Genomic DNA, 20835 nt, shown 5'->3' with positions numbered 1-20835 from the left:
TTCCCGTGCCATGTACTGGAGGCAGGTGTCTGTCTTCCTCTCCCCTTGGGCTGCGTGGTGGTATGCAGGGCTCTGTGAATTCTATGGCCCACCCACGATGTGGGGTAGAGGACAGGTCTGTAGGTGATTTGTCCTGCCTGAACCATGTGGCGTGGCAGAAACCAGGTCTCTATTTGTCTTCCTCCTCCTGTGCTGCGCTGCCTGGATTTGATTGAATTTGATTTTTATGAGTCCTAGGTGTACGACAGCTTCAGCCACTATCAAGCTAGGATGAACAAAGGACTGCCATCTGTTCTGCCTCTGACTGACAGATCAACACCACCAACAAAGTATCTCTTTGCCCATTGCCAGGGGGTGGGGGATGAGGGTGGGGATTTTGGGGGCTTGGCGAAGGGGATTGTTTCACTCTTTGAGACAGGGTCTTGCTAAGTTGCACAGGCCAGTTTTTTTTTTTTTAATCCTTTTGCCTCAGCCTCCCAAATAGCTAGGATTACAGTCCTGGCTCAAGCCCTGTGCTTTTTTGCTCTTATACACCTTTTCCCTGCACCCCAATATTCATCCTCAGGAGGACTTACAGATTCTATGGAAAGCTTTCTGAGAGGACCCTAACCCAGAGCTCAGGAGCCTCTTCCCTTCCTCAGAAGATCCCAGGCCTTTTGACACATAGCTTTCCCAATATCCTGAGGTCATACCTCTTCCCAATGGCCCCACCCATGGCACTAAGCCACACCTCCTCCAGTGGCCCCACCCACAGCACTAAGCCACAGTCCTTCAAATGGCCTCACCCATGGCATTAAGCCACACCCATTCCAATGGTTCTACCCACAACACTAAGCATATTTATTTTCCACATTCCATGCCTGGTCACTCCTTCACCCTCCTCCACAGGACTTAAATGTATTTTAGCACCATGGGAGGATTCAGGGCTTCTAATGAGACTAATATGTGACAGCCACACCTCAGTCACCTTCTGCAAGTGTGACACTTACCTTAAGAATCTGAATCAGGCCGGGCAGTGGTGGCGCACGTCTTTAATCCCAGCACTTGGGAGGCAGAGGCAGGCGGATTTCTGACTTCGGGGCCAGCCTGGTCTAAAGAGTGAGTTCCAGGACAGCCAGGGCTACACAGAGAAAATCTGTCTCGAAAAACAAAACAAAAAACAAACAAACAAACAAAAAAATCTGAGTCAGGAATGTGAAAAGCAAGGGTCAGGAGTAGGAGAACAGGGAAGAGGGCTCTAGAGGGAGGCCCAGGGTCCAGAACAGGAGGGGCTAGCTCTTTCCAGAACTCAAAGAAAAGGCCATCTGGATGTCAAGCAGCTAAGGCAGGTGTGTCTCCACAGCTTGCTTGAGGTTTCCAGAATCCTTCACAAATGTGTATGCAAGATCGTCATGATTCATAATGTTCAGTCTGATTCAGGTGTCATCTATGCGTACGTAATGTACGTGCCATGTGTGTATAAGTGCTCACACCCGCATCGCATATGTAATGTATGTGCCATGTGTGTATAAGTGCTCACACCCGCATCAGGGATCCTCTCTCTCACTCTCCGCCTTCTTGCTTCAAAAAAAAAACTTCATTTTTATTACTTATTTTACTTACATGCGTGTATCTTTGTGAGTGTATGTGATGTGCACTCAGGCATCCATGGAGACCAGTTGTCCAACCCCCTGGGGCTGGTCATGAGCCACCATGTCTGTGCTGGAAACTGAACCCAGGTCCCCTGGAAGAGCAGTGAGTGCTCTTAACTACTGAACCATCTCTCTAGCTACCTGTACATGCACCTCATTTATTTCAGGTAAGGCCTCCTCTGAATCTGGAGCTAGAGTCTTTTGCTAGACTGGCAGCTAGCAAGCCATAGAGAGCATTCTGCTACACACAAGACCCCAGGGATCACATAATGAGTGCTGGGATTTGAACTCGTGTCCTTATGGTTATACAGTAAGTCCCTTTAACCACTGAGCCACTCTTGACTCTTGTTTGTTTTCTGGTTTTGAGGAAGGATTTCACTGTATAGTCTTGGCTCATCTGAAACTCATTACACAAGCCAGGTTGGTCTCAAACTCAGAAACTCACCTGCCTCTGAGTGCTGGAATTAAAGCAGGGGGTTAAACCACCATAACCCAGTGGGTTTATTTTCCAAAGATAACTTCAAGATGAGCTTCTAACCCGAATTTAGAAAGTAGGAAATACTTGCTGTAAACACTGGACAGCACATTTTCTGGGAGATAGATGTATTACCTGCCAGGGTTTTGCAGGGGAAGGGGGCTGTACTTAAGAGCTCATTGCTGGGGCATTAAGAGTAACCCACTGAGTCTGTACAGGTATTTGCTCTGAGCAGACGTAGTCCCTCCTAGAGCTAGGAGGAGGCTCGCAAGCTTCAGTCACAAGATTCACAAGATCCCTCCTTCCGGGTCATATAAGAAGTAAGCAATAGCTGAGGAGAGGAGAATCTGAGGGTCCTGCCTTCAAACCAAGCAGGGATTTCTAAGGGTGTAGCATCGGCTAGAGTAGGGCACCCTTTCTAGTGATGCAGCTGCCTCTGAGTCACCCACAATCTTGTAAATAACCCCAATAAGTTCATTGGCTCATCAAGGGAGACTGCCAGGTCACAGACTCCTGTGCCGCCCAGGCTATCACTATGCAGCTGAGGATGGCTCTGAACTTCCGATCCTCATGCTTCCGGGATGCCAGGATTACAGTCATGTACCACTACACCCAGTGTATTCAGTACTAGAGATTCAGTCCAGGGCTTCATGCCTGCGGGGCAAGCACTTTGCCAACTGAGATATACCTTCAGCTTTTGACTCCCCTCCCCTCTAGCTGGTAGAGACTTGCTAACCCCACCCCTCAGCTAAAAACACTGCAGAAACAACCAAGGAGTCAACCTTCTCTTTGATAATATGGTTTATTGTCCATTGACAGAGCAAACTCATAAAAATAAAAGTAAAGACTGATACAGAGCATCAGGTGCTTAGCTTGTTGACTTACTCTCACGTATTCACCAGCGTGGGGCGGGGGTGGGGTACATCTCAGACTTCATAGCCCAACACGAGCATGGTGTTCCACCCCTCCCCGCCCCAGTAACCAAGAGTTCAAACATAAACAAAGTCAACAAAGCTTTAAATTATGCAGCAAGCCCACAGATATGTCTTAATACGCATCAAGCAGCGGTTTGGAAATAACTACCATGTAAACGTCATCTGAAATCGTTGGAGTTGCTGGCGTGATGGGAGGAAGGGAGGGGAGCCCAGGGCTTAGAATATAACAGAAGTGAGACGCCACCTTAAACTATATACTGCAACTGGTTTGCTGCGAAGGCATCTGAGTGGCTGTTGCTCAGCTGACATCTGGCACTTCGTCCCAAAGGTTTGTTTGATCGCTCGATTTCCTCTCATCTGCCTGGTATGGCTAGAAAACCCAGCACGAGCGGAACATAGAAAGGCCGTCTTTTACAATCCATACACAGAGATTCTCTCCTTCATAATAATCTGAACCAGACACAAAAGACAGGAGGCTGGAAAAGCAGGTATCCAAAGAACTCAAAGAAAGATTAGAAAGGCTCCCTCTGTCCCAGGCCAGCTACCATACCACGCTCTCCACTCTGGTTACAATGTTGACATTTTTGTTTTTGTTTTTTCTTAAGTGCAAAGTCTAATGCTACGAAAGGCATCAACACAGCACGAGAACACTCATGGCAAACATCAGAAACAAACCAGACCATGTCAAGAAGTCAGCACAAACAGGCACTGTTACTATGATACCACCGCACAGGAAGCAAACAGGCAGGGTGGGATAGACTACAGGGTCTTGTGGGCTGGTCCAGGGCAGCATCGCTGCACATGAAAATGCCCTCAGGTGGGGCAGGCTGACTCCTGGGTGTCCTCCCAGTCTGTCTTAAAAGGGATAACCAGGTCCTGGTATGGGGGCGTGGGTAGGGAGATTCTGACGGGGGTCCTTAACGATTTCTTTGGGGTTTCTGATGGTTAGGACAGGGTTGGAGGAAAGAGGCTTTTGGAAGCATTTTACCAAAGGACCATTCACAGGCTGCCAGACTTCAGAGTCTGTCTGTGTGTGAGCATATGCCTGCATGTTTGGATAATATACATTTGTGTCCTTGGGACAACTTATTTTTTAAGACACAGGCAGAAGGAAAAGTCTATATTGTTAGTGATAAAGTTCTGCCTGTCTTAACCCCTATTCTATTAGCATCAGAAAAAAACATTGTTTTAGGGAGCAAGCAGATGCCCCAGTTCCCTATAAGGGCCTTAATGACATTAAGAGACAGAAGCAGAGCCATATACACATGCCTCTCAGCCACGCATGAGAATTCTCCTTTAGGAAAATGGGATAACTTTGAAAACAAGCCACAGCATCCTTGGGGGCTTGGTAAGAAGAATTACCTGCCTCAAAGTCTCCCCTGCTGTGTGCTTAGTTAGTGATGTTTACAGAAATCTACACGTTGTAATGACTGCTGCTCTAGCAGGGAGAGTTCACTAGAATCTCTCTAGGGGCTCAGGACTGGCCTTTTATATCTTCAGTTTGTGCAAAAGAGGGAGTGCTGGCAGCGTGCCAACAGCAGCAGGGCCTGATGCGATGGAGCCAAGTTGTGCTGCTCGACCTGGACGCCTGAAGCTTGGGAAGGGGTTAAGAATAGCTTGAGAGTGGCTACAAGGACCGCCAAGCACCCCTCACCACAGATTCCTGCCCCCAGCATGAGACTTCACAGATCCCCACTGAGGGCATGTGTAGAGATGGGGGAGAGGAAGAAACGACTTGGCTGAAGCCAGAAACACGGCTCAGGGAGGGCTTCCATTCACTGAAGTCTGTGGGTTCATGGGGCTGACTGGGACTCCTACACAAATGAACCACTGGTTGGAGGGCTATTCTTAGACCTGAGGGAGACCCAGGTGCTGGAAGTCCATACCAGGTGCAGGAGAGATGGGGGGCAATTACAAGGCCAGAGACTACCTTGGGCCAGAGGGGTGGCCACTGCAGAAAATGAGGGACATAGCCCTCTCAGGATGAAAAGGACCTGGTAGGCCGGCTACACAGTCTTACAACAACCTTCAAGAGTTTCTGCAAAATGCATTCCCAGGCTCTGCCCTAACAGTGCTAGGGGACTCTTAATGCTGCCTGTCTGCTGCATGTGACAGTGCCAGAGAGGCCTGGTAAAAAGTCTGTGCTTCACTCCTACCTGTACTAAGGATCAAAGACTGAGACACACAGTGCTCAGGCTGGCAGAGGGAGGGGGTATAGCAGGGACCCTGGCCCACCTGTCCCTCCAGACCCACTACCATGTTTAGGGAAAATGGGGGGGGCAGAATCACAGTAGCGTGAACCCACTTGGATGATTGATGTTTTATTCATGCTGTTTCCAGGAAGGGATGTCAAAGCTGGACCAGTCTAAACCCTCAGAGGCTTTTCAAATGGCCGCAGGGGCTCTGTCAGCCTGCTTACGGGTCCTCAATGTCAAGAAACTCCTGCTTGGGGGGTGCCGCCCCGCGGTACCACGCGCAAGAACCATCACTTCTCTTGATGCAGGCAAAGAACTTGGCCTGGTGCCCATTGATGCTCTTCTCTGTGACCCAGTCCATCCAGAGGCACTCATCCGGGGAGGAGATGTAGCATGGGATCATGGGGCAGCGTGTGATCTGAGGGGACACATGCAGGAAGGTTTAGTTTGGACCAAGGAACAGGTGGGGCCAAGGGCACTTAGGGTACCTCCAGAGCACAACCTACTAAGTATTCAAGGGCAGTAGTCCTGCTGAGTCCAGTCTGGTTTTTTCCTGTTTTCTAAGAAAGGATTTCACTCTGTAGCCCAGTCTGGTAAGGAACTCACTCTACAGTTCAGGTTGATTTCAAACTCAGCAATCCTTCTGTCTCAGCCTCCCAAATGTGGTGAGGTGCCAGGCTCAGTAGAACCATGCTCAGCTTATATTTGGCTGGCCACCTGGGCTTGTAATCACACCTTCAATAACCAAGTAATGGGAAACACCAGCCAGAAGGGGAGGAGGCACCAGAAACTGTCAGCTGGCACAGGTCCATAGGACACCACTCTGAGGGCAACTCCCATTCCCAGACTCACTCCTGGTAACAGGGAGAGATGCTGGCTATCCAGTGATGCGTCCTGCACTGGTGGGGTAAAAAGCATCTGGGCCCTGGACACAGTGGTTCCCTGCAGTTGACACAACCCCTAAATTTGGGAGTAACTCCCACTCCTTTTTTGGTCACATCTAAGCATGTGTGTGCGTCTACAGTGCTGCTGAGTGCCACCTCTGAGCATATTCTGAGATGACAGGCAAATGCCCCCAGAATTCTCAACACCACATTTATAGAGACTCACTCATGGAAGTCTAGAATGTTGGGAACACACCTGTGCTCTTGGACACACAATGTTGATGCCTATACATGGTAGGAAACTATTTCCAGGACTGAATTCTCCCCACAAAACAAAACAAAACAAAACAAAACAAAACAAAACAAAACAAAACTCCTTTCCCTAGAGCTTTTCTTCTTAGGAGCTGCCAATCACGTGGGTTGATTTATATGCTTTGTCTCATCCCACATCCCCTTTTCTTCCAAATATTCCTTGTTAGGGACAAAATTCAAGGTTCTCTGGAGACCCGGGACCAAAAGCTTTGTCTCTAGACAGACTGCTTCACTCCCCTGCAAAACCAGGACTCACTATCCTGAGGGGCTGGGAAGCCAAGGACCCATCCCCATTCCACTTGGAGACTTTGTGATGGGCAAGCCAGGGAGGGGTGAGGACTCAGGGAGGGGTGAGGACTCAGGGAGGGGTGGGGGTGAGGATGCACAGAGGGTAATGAAGCAGCTCTTGCTCACCTTGCACTCACAGCCCATCTGGTACCTGTGGTTCAGGCTCTTCTTCTGGGTGATGCTAAGCGTGTCCCAGGGCACAATAAAGTCACAGAGGGTAATATGCATCTTGCCATCTCCTTCTGCCTTTCCTGTGGGGAGAGTCACCAGATCAATGAGCAATAAGACTTCCCCTTCTTCCGTCCTCCTGCATCTGGGCACAGCTCTGTGTGTTGAGAGTGGGCTCTAATAATACCATGGTCAGACTACTCTGAGAGGGTTTGTTGTTGTTTGGTTGGTTTTGGTTTTTTGAGACAGGGTTTTTCTCTGTAGTCTTGGATGTCTTAGAACTCACTGGCTGGACTTGAACTCAAGAGATTTGCCTGCCTCTGTCTCCTGAGTGCTGGGATTAAAGGCCTGAATCACCACCACCTAGCTACTCTTGAGTTTTAAAACAACTCATGATAGGGCTAGAGAGATGGCCAGTGGTTAAATGTTTGCTTTTCTTCCAGAGGACCAGAGTTCAGTCCCCAACACCCATGTGAGACAGATTACAACTGGCTGTAACTCCAGCTTCAGGAGATATGACAACCTTGTCTACCTTCTACTGTACACATTGCATCTCCCCCAGCATATTCTCTCTCTTGTTCTCTTTCTCTCTCTTTCTCTCTCTTTCTCTCTCTCTCTCTCTCTCTCTCTCTCTCTCTCTCTCTTTCTCTCTCTCTCTCTCATTCTTTCTCCCTCCCTCCTCTTTTTCTCTTTCTCTCTTTTACATGAATGTAAAATAAAACAAAAATAAAGCTCCCCCCATGTTTTTGAGACAGTGTCTCTCTGTGTAACAGCCCTAAATGTACTGGAAAATATTTTATAGACCAGGTTGGCCTTGAACTCACAGAGATCCACCTGCCTCTGACTCCCAAATGCTAGGATTAAAGGTGTATAACTTTTTTTTTTTTAAGAATGCATGTTTGAGTCTAGCGTGGTAGGGTACAAAGAGGTGCAAGCAGGAGAATCATGAATTGAAGGCTAACCTTGCCCATATGGTGAGTTTAAGGCCAGCCTGGGCTATGTGAATCTCTATCTGAGAAGAACCAAAGGAGGGGGGGATGGATGTTTAGGATAGCTAGCTTTAATTGTAACCCGACATAACCTAGAGTCACGTGGGAAGACAATCTCAATAAAGAATCATCTGCATTGGGTTGGCAAGTGGATATGTCTGTCTTAATCTTTGTGGAAACTGTCTTAATCTATGTGGAAAGACTCAGCCCACTGTGAGTGGCACCAACCCCTAGGCAGAGGTCTTGAACTACATAAGAGTGAAGCTGAACTGAATACAAGCAATCAAGCAGGTGAGCATGCACGTATTGTTTCCCTCTCTGCTCTCGACTGGTTGCTTCAGGTTCCTGCCTTGACTTTCCCATACTGAGAAACTATAACCTGTAGCTGTGAGTTAACTCTTCTTTCTCTAGGTTGCTTTTTTGTTAGGGTATTTTATCACAATGGCAGAAACGAAACTAAAATAATGCTCAATGAGAAAATTTAGGAGACAAACAATGAAGGGCTGGGGCTCCCCAGTCCCTTATCTACAGCTACCACATCCCTCCACGTGAGACCACACCTCGCTTTTTTTATGGGTGCTGGGATTTGAACTCAGGTCCTCATGGTTGTGCAGCAATCACTCTGAACCGCTGAGCCATCACTCCAGCCCCAGATCAAGGTGCACTATACACATGTATGAAAATGTCACAAGGACTCTGATCTAAATATTTATTGTTTGTATGATGCTTATGTGTATGTGAACACTCCTACACACCCAGTACATATGTGGAAGACTGAACAACTTTGTACTGTCTTATTTTTCCTTCTTCCTTTGGGGGTTGAACTCACGTTATCAAGCTTCTCTGGCAAGCATCCTTACCAGCTGAGCCATCTTGAGGGCCTGCTATTATTTGTATAATTAGTGAACATGAATACAAAAAAAATAAAAAGCCCCTTTAGAATAATCACAGTTGGTTGGGCTCACATGACATAATCGTCCATTGCAACATTCTAACTTGGAAAGAGTCTCGGGTATGTTTATGGTTATGTGTTTACTTTTCCTTTCAGGAGAGAGAAACTTAAAAGAAAATTACAGAGAAAAATCTATACAAGTCCACATGTGACGCTGAATCACCAGCCTGGGAGGAAGAGGTGGCCACAGCCAGCTGGCTGGGCAGTTTGCTGAGCCATGTGGTTTCTGGATAGCCCCTGGCTGAAGGGCCTGTCCTGACTCTAAAGAACGGGAAACATAGTCTGTGCTTTGGAAAATAAAGGCACGTCCAATCAGGAGTTTCCTGACCAAGCCCCAAGAGCTAAAGAAAGATCAGAGAGGCCCCCCCCCAACGCAAGTGTGCCTCAAGCCTGGTCCCTGGTCCCCCTCGCAAGAGGAGAATGAGACTGAGTTGTCCAAAGAATGGTCTTCATGGGGAAAGACCAAAAGAGGCATAGAGGAAAACATCTCTGGCTGTCCTAATCAGCATATGGCTGTCTGTAAATATTCCAAGGGTGGCCCTGCATGTGTGTGTGCACGTGTGTGCACGTGCGTGTGTGGTACATACATGTGTACACACGTTCATATGTGTTTGTGTATGTGGCTTATGCATGTGTACATGCATGTGTACACATGTTCGTATGTGTTTTGTATGGGGAATATGCATGTGTATGTGGTGTGTGTGTTACATGTTTATATGTGTTTATGTGTATGGTGTGTGCATGTGTGTGTTTTATGCATGTGTACATGTTTATATGTGTTTGTGCGAGTGGTGTGGTGTGTGTGTGTGTGTGTGTGTGTCTGTGTGTGTAGGATTGATGTTAGATATGTTCCACAATCACTCACCACCTCATTTTCTGTGACAGGGTCTCTCACTGAACTTAGTTTACCAATTCAGCTAGACTGGCAAACAGTGAGCTCCAGGGACCCTCCTGTCTCTAGAGTTACAGGCATGTGCTGCCATGCCCAGCTTTCATGGGATTTCTGGGGATTGAACTTAAGCACTTTTCCAGTGGACACGTCTCCCCAGTTCTTCTCAGAGTGGCTTTTTTTTTTCTGAGACAAGTTTTCTCTGTGTAGCTCTGGCTGTCCTGAGTACACTCTCTAGAAGACCAGGCTGGCCTCAAACTCAGAGATCCACCTGCCTCTTGTCTCCTGAGTGCTGGGATTAAAGACATGCACCACCACTGCCTGTCCTGGGGGTGGCTTTCTACTGCGGTCTTCTGCAGACACTTCTCCCTTGTTCTGCTGCGAGGCTAACCTGCTCATAACCCAGCTGCCCATAACTAACTCACTGGCTTTCATTCAGAGTGACATACATAGGTGCCTGCAACCTTGCATTTATTTATGAAACACAATAATTCATGAATGTGGATTAGGCCCTGGTAAAGGTATCCAGCATCTCAGCCATCTCTTACTTCCATATGACAACTGCCCTACCACTAGTCTGGGAGGTGGGGGGGCATAGCACTGACAATTCAGGCCACTGGGACAAATCAGGTATTGGTCACCAGTTCAAACCCAAGCAGGTATGCTTTCAGAGTGTGCACCTGGCACATGTCAGGTATGCTTTCAGAGTGTGCACCTGACACATGTCAGGTATGCTTTCAGAGTGTGCACCTGGCACATGTCAGGTATGCTTTCAGAGTGTGCACCTGGCACATGTCAGGAGTGTTTTCAGTGTGTGCACCTGGCACATGTTCTACCTGCCACTTTTCCACTATGCTAGTTTGTTCTCTATGTACAAACACAGAGCCTTCTTGGCATCTTCAGTTCTCCTCCACTGCACCAATGAAGGGGCTCGGTGTATAAGGGCACTTGCTGCCAAACTTGTTGATCTGAGTTCAATCCCTGGGACCTGCTTTGTGGGAGAGTGCTGACTCCCTCAAGATGTCCTCTGACTTCCACTCAGGTGACATCATATGTGTGCATCTGCACATGTATACATGAAATAAGTAAATGTGTAATTAATTCCCCTTCACCATGGATGCCTTCAAGTGCTTCAATTTCAGATGTGATTTAATGTCTGGGTTGGAAAGCTAATGGAAACCACAAAAAAATAGGAAATCACGGGCTGGAGAGATGGCTCAAGCAGTTAAGGGCACTGATGGCTTCTCTTTCAGAAATCTGAGTTTGATTCCCAGCAATAGCATGGTGACTCACAACAATCTGTAACGGAACCTGATGCCCTCTTCTGGTGTGTCTGAAAACAGCTACAGTGTACTCATATACATAAAATAAATAAATAATTCTTTAAAAAATAGGAAATCATTAGTCAAGTTCAATGGAGAAAAATCACAAAAAATTTTACACATCCGAAGAACACTAGAGCCCCTGGCATAGCATGCATGTCTAAGGCCTTGGATTCCATCCCCAGCACCACAAAACATATGCGTGTGTGCATGTATGTATGGTATATGATATATACATGTGAATGTATGTGAGTGTGTAGCCATGCATATATGATACATAAGTGTGTATGTATTATGTGAATGTATATGAGTGTATATACGTATGTATTGTGGATGCATGTGGATGTATGTGTCCATACATGTGTATGTGTGTATGTGTATGTATATGAGTGTGCATATGTGTGTTCATATATATGCATATATGTATGTGTATATGGGCATGTGTGTATGTATGTGTGTATGTGTGTGACTATATGTGTTTATATGGGTATAGTATTTGTGTGCATGTATTCATATATGAATGTGTGTGCATTCATGTGTATACATATGTATGTGTGTATATATATGTATATAGACATACATATAAAAAGGGAGGCAAGTCATACACCTGCTATAGCATGAACAGAACCTGGCGTCACACTCAGTAAAATAAGCTTCCACAAGAGGAGACAACCGTGCTGAACTGCGAGCTGCCTAGAATAGGCAGGTTCACAGAAACTGAAAGTAGACGGTAGGGACCAGGCCTCAGGCCCTGGGGCAAGACAAGGAATGAGATGCTCTTGGTCACTGGGACAGAGATGGAGTTTGGGAAGATGACACAGTCCTGGAATAGACAGTGACAGCTACAAACTCTTGTGGGTATATTTAGTGCCACCGAGTCCTCTGCTCATGCACAGTTATAGTGGCACAGTCCAGAGGCGCAGTCCATTTTACATGTTTCTGTAGTTTTTGTTACTTTCACATATTCTGTGTGTATGGGAGAGTGAGCATGTGTATGCACGTGTGTGTGCACATGTATGTGCATGGATGTGCATGTGTGTATATACGGGTGAGTGAGTTTGTGTGAATGTGTGTGTGCATGCACCTGCATGTGTGCAGATCAGAAGAAAACTTAAGAGTTGCATTTCTTATTCTGCCATGTAGGTCCTGGGGATCGAACTCAGGCTTACTGGCCAGTGCCTTCACCCACTGGTTATCTAACTGGCCTAGATACTGAGTTTTGTGGTTTCATTGTTGTTGCTGCTGTTGTTGTTGAAACAAGGTCTCACTGCATACATAGGACCTGGCCGACCTTGAGTTCACAGAGATCTGCCTGCTCCTGCCTCCCAAGGGTCAGGACTAAAGGCTTGTGCCACCACACTCAACTACACTAGTGCACTAGTTTTTAAAACAGCATGTGGCATATTTAAATGTGTCGTTTACTAACATTATGTTCTGTGGCTTGTCAGGAAACTAAAATGTGCTGTGTGTCCGGGTGGCAAGTGTGATATAGTCTAAGAAGCCAGGCACGTGGTTACTGAGTGACCTCAGGTACCTTTAGTCTGCATTACACCTGGAGCTGCAGTGGAGTTGGGGCTTAGCAGGCCTAGACTTGTGTTATGCTATCTGTGTGGCATTCTTCTAAGACACAAGAGGGAGGCAGGGGCAAGCATGGGTGTCGTATAGACAGGAGAAAACATGTATGTGGGAAACCTCTGATGGTCAACGTGGGCAGTAGGGATACGGCATGACAGAAACTGTGACATCCACACACATGGTCACTGGAATTATCTGGCCTCCTGTGTGGACCCAGAGCCTGGCTCTTGCAGAAGTGGGGAAGAGGCATGGAGAGTGCCTTAACATGTGCCCAAGTCTACAAAACAGAGCAGCCTCAGTAATAACCATGAAACTGCTGCCCTGCAAGACTCTCTCCCGTGTGCCGCTTTGCTCAGGCATCCTGCAGCTTCCTCATGCCATCGAGGCACGAGGGATGAGGCATGAGTCAGGGCTCCTTATAGAAAGGCACGACTTACCTATTTGTAGGCCACCAGCCTATTTGAAACCCCTTAAAGGTCCAGTGGGCTGGTTTCTATCTCATGTTGGGGATATCCAAGTGATAAGCAGCTCTGACTGACAGGCCTGGCCCCAGGAGGTAAAAAGTAGTCCCAGTGTCCATGTGCATGGGAGATGACACGCCTGGCTCCTGAGGTAAACCCCACCCAGTATGCACTAACCAGCTATCGGCAACTCCTGGCCTTTGTCATGGAAGGTTCTAGTTAGAAACTAGCTCTTAGCCATGAACACACATGGATTCTCCAGAGGAGATGCTCAAATCCTAGATTTTTCTCCTTGACTTGGACTGGATACAGCCTGGGAATCTGGAGAGTCTCAGGCTGCAGAGAATCCCAGTGGGTAGTGAAGCAGGCAAAACATTCAGATACATAAAAATAAATCCTTTTTTTTTTTAATAAGGACTGGGTAGAGCCAGCTGGGGTGCTCCAGGACTATGCTGAAGAACTTCTATCTACACTTCTCCCAGGAGGAAAAGGCTCTCTCTGAAGTAGCTGCAGATTTCTGGGCCAGAAATGCCCTTACTCTGCCTGTTTTAGGCTGCTAATATGATCTCGATCAGCTCATAGGAAACATAACCATTGGCTCTTGGCAGGTGTTGCAAGCAGACCCCAGGCTAATCACTATGCCCGAGGCAACCCCTCTTCCGCACTGGGGGATCACGGCAATACCTTTATAACGTGAAAGCGGAGGACCCGTGCAATCTCTGTAGAGAAATGGGAAAGCCCCTACAGCCTAGCCAGTGCCCAGGGAAGGAATTGCTTCTGGCCTTCCCAGGAATGTGGTCTGCTGGAGGGGCTGCTAATACACACAGCTTCTGTATAGGTGAGGACCTGGTGGGTGCCTCTGGCAAAAGGTGCTGGCAAGGCAAAGGCCATGATCTCCTGGACATGGGCTATCAGCCTTTCCTAGCCCAATGCAATTCTGCGCTTTTGCCTCTAGAGGGCAGTATGGGAAGTTTGTTCCTTAGGGGCCAGGACTCTCTGGAATTCTCTGCACCACAATTCAGCGCTCAGTGGGGAAGGGTGAACTCCCACACACCTGCAATTAGATATTCCTTCTTTCCTCCAACGTCCAGCGAGACCCCGCACACTGCTGAGGAGGGGGCCGTGTAGATAAACTCGATGTCTTTGTCAGGTCCTTTGAACATCTGCAAAACACGGGAGGGCAGGTATAACAGAGATGTGGCTCCCAACCAGAGCAGGGTGGCGACAGGCACACATGGCTGCACCCAGGCAGCCCCCACCCCCAGACCCAGGATGCACCGAGGGGTAAACAGGCTTGTCCATGGATTTGCAAGCCATCACTGCTTTGTGAAAGTGTACAGAGTCATCTGCTGAGGGTGGTGGGGAGATCTCAGCAGGTGAGCACAATCCTGTCATCTGCGGGAGACTCTCCATGGATGTTTCCGCACACGAGGTCATTTTAGTGTGTGTGTGTGTGTGTGTGTGTGGTGCGTGTGTGTGTGTCTGTGTGTGGTGTATATGTGTGTGTGGCGTGTATGTTGTGGTGTATGTGGTGTGTGTGTGTGTGAGTGTGTGTGTGGTGTGTGTATGGTGTGTGTGTGATGTGTGTGTGTGTGTGGTGTGTGTGTTTCTCTGTGTGTAGTATGTGTGTGGTATATGTGTGTGTGTCTGTGTGTGGTGTGTGTGTATGTGGTGTGTGTGGTGTAAGTCTGTATGGTATGTGTGTGTGTGTGTGTGTGGTGTGTATGTATGTGTGGTGTGTATGGTGTGTATGTATGTGTGGTGTGTATGGTGTGTATGTTGTAGTGTATATATGTGGTGTGTGTGTGGTGTGTGTGGTGTGTGTATGTATGTGGTGTGTATGTGATGTGTGTGTGTGTGTGGCGTGTGTGGTGTGTGTAAGGTGTCTCCACTTTTCCCACTTTACTCCTGTCCTTTCTAACACTCCAGGGAGAGGGTTTTCTTTTTGTTTCTTCCTCCCTTCCTTTTTCCTTCCTTTGAGTTTTAAAGGTTTAAACTCTATTTATTTCTATTTACATGTGTTTATCTGTGTCTGCTGCCATGTGCACGATGCCCTCAGAAGCCAGAAGGGGGCGCTGTATCTCCTCAAGCTGGAAGTGTGGGTGGTTGTGAACTGCAGGACATAGGTGCTGGGAGCTGAACTCTGAAAGAGCAGCAAGCTCTTAACGCTCAGACTCTAGTCTCCAGTCCCTCTCCTAGAGAACCTGCAGGAAGGAAGGTTGCATGGTCCCCTCAGTCATCTCAAATGACGCCACTCCAAAAGGTCAGAGTCACTTCCTTGGCGTTAAGCAATGAGGATGTTATGAAAGGCTACCTGCTTCTCTGCCTCATAAAGAGGCTTTGGTATCGAGTGGCTAGTCATCCCCTTGAGGTGACACAACCACTATGGTGTGGCAAAGCTGTCCCTAGCACTGGAGGAGTCAGCTGTCTTCCTTTGAACTTCACGTAGTAAATGCCATCAGCAGGCACCAGCACATCTCATTTGCCATGCTGGGGATCAAACTTGGAACTTCAGATTTGCTAGGCAAGCACTCTACCAACTGAGCCACAACCACAGCCTCTCCCTCTCCTTCCTTCTCTCAAATGTGGGTTTCTTCCTATTCGTTACCGACATAGAAAACACTAGCAGACACCACCACGGTCGCCATGGCTGCCATATGCAGTCTCTCTGACCACAGTCCTGTCCACCCACTGGAATACTTTCTCAGTAAATAGCCCAGCACAGGGAGGAAAGCTACCCCTGAGCACAGCCACCTGCCAGACTCATCCTTTTACAACATGCTACACACCAGTGTATCATCCAGCAAAATCAGGATAGCATGTTTCTGGAAGTAGACAGATGTGGTGGTCTGAATGAAAATGGTCCCACAGGCTTGGGTATTTAAATGCTTGATCCCCAGCTGGTGGGAAGGATTAAGGGGTGTAGACTTGTTGGAAGAGGTGTGTCACTAGGGGTGAGCTTTGAGGTTTGAATGCCCATGCTAGGCCCAATGTGTCTTTCTTTCTCTGCCTGCTGCCTTTGGATCAGGATGTAAAGCTCTCAGCTGATTCCCCAGTACCACGCTCTTGTCTGCTTTCCACCACGATGATCATGGACTAAACTCTGAAATTCTAAGGAAGACTCCATTAAATTTTTTTTTTTTTTTTTTTTTTTTTACAAGCGTTGCCTTGGCCCTGGTGTCTCTTCACAGCATAGGATGGTGACTGAGACAGTTGAAAACATAACATTTCTTGTGGATTGAGAACTCGGCTCTCTGGCCTAGGGGTGGCTGAGTGAGTCCCAGGCTCTGTCCCTGCCCCTGCTCCCCCGTTCCCCAGTGCAGTCAATGTACCTTTATCTGCTTGATCTCATATTGAATTCTCTTGATGGGGTTGCCGTAGATGTCATTCCCGGAATCCACCTCCTTCTCGCTCACCGCTTTGGCCCTGATCACTGCAAAGCACAGAGACAGGAATATTAGAAAAGTCCCTGTGACCAGGTTCATGGCTCCGCCCACGGGAGTAAGATGTACTTCCTATGGGAGGTGTTGGGCAAGGTGAGCCGTAGTTCCCACCTGCTGTAACCTGAAGGGTTGGAGGACTCCTGGCTTGTCATAAGCAAGGAGAGGAGGCTCTGTGGCTTGTCATGCTGGGGTTATCATCGAGAGTCCTGTGGCTGGGACATGGCTCAGCTGGTAGCGTGCTTGCCTAACCTGCACCAAGGCCTGTGTTCAATCTCTAGTACCGAGCACCAAATAAAACTGGGCACAGTGACACACACCTTACCAGCCCTTGGGAGGTAGTGTCAGGAGGGTCAGAATGTCGAGGTCAGCCTGGGATAATGAAATCCCGTCTCAAAAGACAAAAATTGAAAACCAAAAAGTTGGGTGTGGTGACACATGGTGACACATGCCCTTGACTCCAGCACTTGGGGTCAGGGGTGAGGAGGCAGAGACAGGGAGATAGATATCTGTGAGTTCAAGGTCAGCCTGGTCTACATAGTAAGTTCCAGGTCAGCAAGGGCTACAAAGTCAGACCCTGTCTCAAACAAAACAAACCAACAAATCCCCAAATGAATCCTTTGCTGACAAGGGCAAAGGTGGAAGCTGGGAGCTCCTGCCCAGGTGGCTGCAAACAGCAGGCTGCAGCCTAGGTCTGGTTCTTTCTGCTATTGGTCACTAGAGAAACAATGGGCCTGTCATGCAATCCTGCTCCTGTAGGTAGAGCTGGTGGACAGCCAGCCAGTGAGGTGGCTTTGACATTCCAACACCTCATCCTCAAACAGGCTTTGAGGGCTAGTGCAGAGGGGCAGCCATCCACCTCAAAGGAGCCTGATTTACTCAGATCTGGGGACTCCACTGCGGGTGCTGGAGGACAGCTCAGGGAAGACTCTGTGCCTAGCATGCAAGAAGGCCTAAGTTCCCTCCCTAGCAGTTCAGAAGGAAGAAGTTTCCATGTAAAACGTCCTATGGGCCAGGCATGTGAAGGTCAGAGACCTTCATTTCTCAGATGCCAACTGCCTTGCTGTTTGGAAGAGAGGAGTTGATTTTCTTTTAACATTTTTATTATTATTATTTATTGGAGATGGGTAAGGTTCGCATGCTGCAGCCAATATATTAAAGTCAGAGGGCAACTTGTGAGAGTCAATTCTCTCTACCGTGTGAGTTTACGCACCGGGTCCTCACTGGCTCTCCACCTGGGTTTTTGAGACAGGGTTTCTCACTGGCCTGGAGATCACTGAGTAGGCCTCTGACCAGCAAGCCTCTGGGTCCATCCTGTCTTTTCCGTCCCCATACTGGGATTATGAGAAGTAAGGCAGACATCGGATGGGAGAGCATATTATGCAGGCTACGGTTAGTGACGCTGGCGTGGCTCGTAAACCTTGGCCATCGATGTTAAGGAAGCAGGTCCTGTGGGAACTGTATCCCGGGCAACAGCCTTAAGAAGACACAGTAGTGGGAAGACACAGACCAGGACAGTTCCAGAGTGTTTTGAAGCCTAGTCATGCCTAACAGGACTTTTCTATCAGGAATTAAGCCCCTGCTCCCTCCCTGGAAACCTACCACTGAGATGCTGTGCTCTGTGACAGGCAGGGCCGCCTTTCTATCACTTGGAGCTTATTACCTGGATCAGGGCCTATTTTAATGGCTTTAAAAGCCTTGCCCTTCAAACAGCAGTGGTGTAGGGTCACTCTGGGCAAGTGTTTTGTCGCTGGGCGCATGAGCTAGACAGAGACAAGGAGCAGACAGTGCCAGCTCAGAGTCTCCAGCGGTCAGTTTGAGTCTTGGAAACTTCTAGCCAGGACTGTTTTCCACAGAGGCAGAGAGGTCCAGGCACGTGGGAGTGCCACCTGCTCCTCAGACCCCAGTGCACCCTGGATCCCTCCCTGTGAGGCTCACACCACAGCCCAGGCCCCACCCAGCTCCAAGGCCCATTAACATTGGTGCTTTGGTCCTTCTGTACAGCTGAGTAACCACTGGCTTGGCCACAGTTTTCAAAGCAAGCCTCAGTTCAAACAGCCACAACCTGGTAAAAGCCACCTGGCAGGCCACCCCAGAACAAAGGGCCCTCTCTTGGTACTGTGTCTTCTCCATAAACATTCCTGCAAAACACCTTCACTTAGCATTTGAGCCAGGTGACACATGCCTTTAATCCCAGCACTGGGAAGGCAGAAGCAAGCAGATCTCTGAGTTTGAGGCTAGCCTGGTCTACATAGCTAACTCCAGGACAGTCAGAGCTATACCTTCTGCAACTTCACTTACCCTTGCTCTTTCCTAATCCATCCTGTTCCCTGGCCCCCACATGCTCAGATACCCAGACATGCCCCGCCTCAGAACAGAGAAGCTCTTATACCCAAAAGACCACCTCCAGCTCTCTGCCTGGAGAACTTCCACTCTGCCTACCTGCTGTGAACGCCTGTGCGCCTGCCTGCCAAGAGATCCTAACAGGAAGAGGCCATGCTATGGAACAGCTGGGGCTCGGAGGACATCTAACAGATGGAGCTGGGCTGACCCTGCAGCCTCAGGATGGCAGCACAGGTGTGGCTGGTCCTTGATCCTCACTGTGTAACCTGTACAATCGTCACCGTGCTTATGCAAATGCCTGAGCACGTCTGGTAAATACTGCTCAGTGTCTGCTCTTTGTACAGCACTGTCATCAGGATCAGGTCAGAAACAAGAGAGGGCAAGGGTTCCAAAGGAGTGACTCACCTCCCTCTACCTGTCTGCCTTCCTAGACTTGCTTCTTAGTAATGACGGCTATACTGTACAATGCTTAATGCTTCAAAGTGTTCACTAAGGGCTGGGGCTGTAGCTCAGTTGGTGGAGGGCCTATGTAACTATTCACAAAGCCCTTAGCTCAAGTCCCACCACATACAACTGGACATGGCACATCCTTGAAATCTTAGCATTCCCTCGAACTATAGAGTTTTGAAGCTAGCCTGGGCTACTTGAGACCATGTCTCAACACAAGACAAACAATAAAAATTCAATAAAGATCCCACCCACTTGGCAATCAGAAAACAAACCCAGTGACTTCCAGACAGCCGAAAGCTCTCCTTCTCTCCTATGGCACCTAGGATTCAATATCACTGTCTTATGGAATCCCCCAGCTTCCCACACACCCTCGAGTCCCTGACATGATCTAAGCCTAAAGGCTGAGAAGCGATCAGGTGTGCCCATGTGTGTGAGAGGCGCTGCAGAGATGGACTCTGACCTCTGTGTTCTTCAGACACCATTTGACAGTGCAGGTAACACAGCCGTCATCACCTTGTGTCATATGGTGATGGCGAGAGTTAGTGAGGCCCTGAGTGAGTGAAGCACAGAGTGCTAGGGACACATCATGGCAGAGAGAACAGGGAAAATTTCTCTACTCCTACAAGACAAAGACCTGGACTGCTGGCCCAAGTCCCGTGACAGCCAGATGGGCTCCTAAGCCAGGACAGCATGTGACGGTGTGCTCACTTTGCCTAGGGGCTGGGGGTCATCTACTTTCTACTTTGAAATTTTCAGATGAGAAGAGATGGATGAACTGAGAGTCTGGGGTAGACATGGGGTTTTCAGGCTAGAAGGTTAACTGGGGGGAAGTTCTGGGATTTTTGTAGGGAGTGGGGAGGGGCAGATGTGACAGAATCTCCATTGACAACTAGGCTGCTTCTGGCTAGCCATGGGACCACAGATTTGGGTTGAACCTGGGTGAACATTCCTCTCCTACTTAACGGTCCTGTTGTGAGTGAGACAGGGCCATCACTATGAGTGCAGCAGACAGGGGTTGTAGCTCTTAACCTAGGAGAACCCTGGATGGAGGAGGAGATTGGGGAGGTCTTCTCAGTAAAAACCTTCGCTGCCCTGGCCTTAGATTCCTCTGGTCTAGGCAGTGGGCAGACAGATGGATAGGAAAGGAGAGGAAACAGATAGTTCTCTAGAAGCATAGTCCCCTACGCCCCCCTGTAGTGGTCATCACTGTGATCTCTGGGATAACTTCCAGGGCTGTAGAGAAGGATAACCACATCACAGAATGGGCAGCCTTCCTGAGTCCCCAGCCATCTGAAGGTCAGGGAAGTGCAGAAACTCAGAGAATTTGGGATGAACCAGAAGCAAGGCATGGGTGATTGTTGACTGGACACTTACGTGCTAGGCTGGGGGCAGACACCAGGGTGGGACCAGCCATATCCAGCCCTGTCCCACTACCTACCCACAGAGCTGGATATAGCAGCAGGAGACCCGTGTTTGAGTCTTGTGCGCCCCCCCGCGCTCGCCGCGCCTTCAGATGGCTGGGGACT

General features: G+C 48.5%; 1 protein-coding gene across 1 annotated transcript in view; it reads right to left on the bottom strand.

The window, feature by feature from the left end:
- Positions 1–2889: 2889 nt before the first annotated feature.
- Timp2 (TIMP metallopeptidase inhibitor 2) overlaps positions 2890–20835 on the bottom strand; it is a 48371-nt gene continuing 30425 nt past the window's right edge. Inside the window, exons 2-5 of the mRNA XM_028752801.1 lie at positions 16409–16509; positions 14131–14239; positions 6847–6971; positions 2890–5654 (exon numbers count right to left, since the gene is read on the bottom strand). Coding sequence (XP_028608634.1) covers positions 5457–5654; positions 6847–6971; positions 14131–14239; positions 16409–16509 — 533 coding nt within the window. The 3' untranslated portion in view covers positions 2890–5456. The remainder of the gene's footprint in view (positions 5655–6846; positions 6972–14130; positions 14240–16408; positions 16510–20835) is intronic.

The sequence above is a fragment of the Grammomys surdaster genome, unplaced genomic scaffold (genome assembly GCF_004785775.1).
Source record: "Grammomys surdaster isolate TR1022 unplaced genomic scaffold, NIH_TR_1.0 125940, whole genome shotgun sequence".
NCBI classification, from domain to species: domain Eukaryota; kingdom Metazoa; phylum Chordata; class Mammalia; order Rodentia; family Muridae; genus Grammomys; species Grammomys surdaster.
This window is presented reverse-complemented; position numbering and strand designations above follow the sequence as displayed.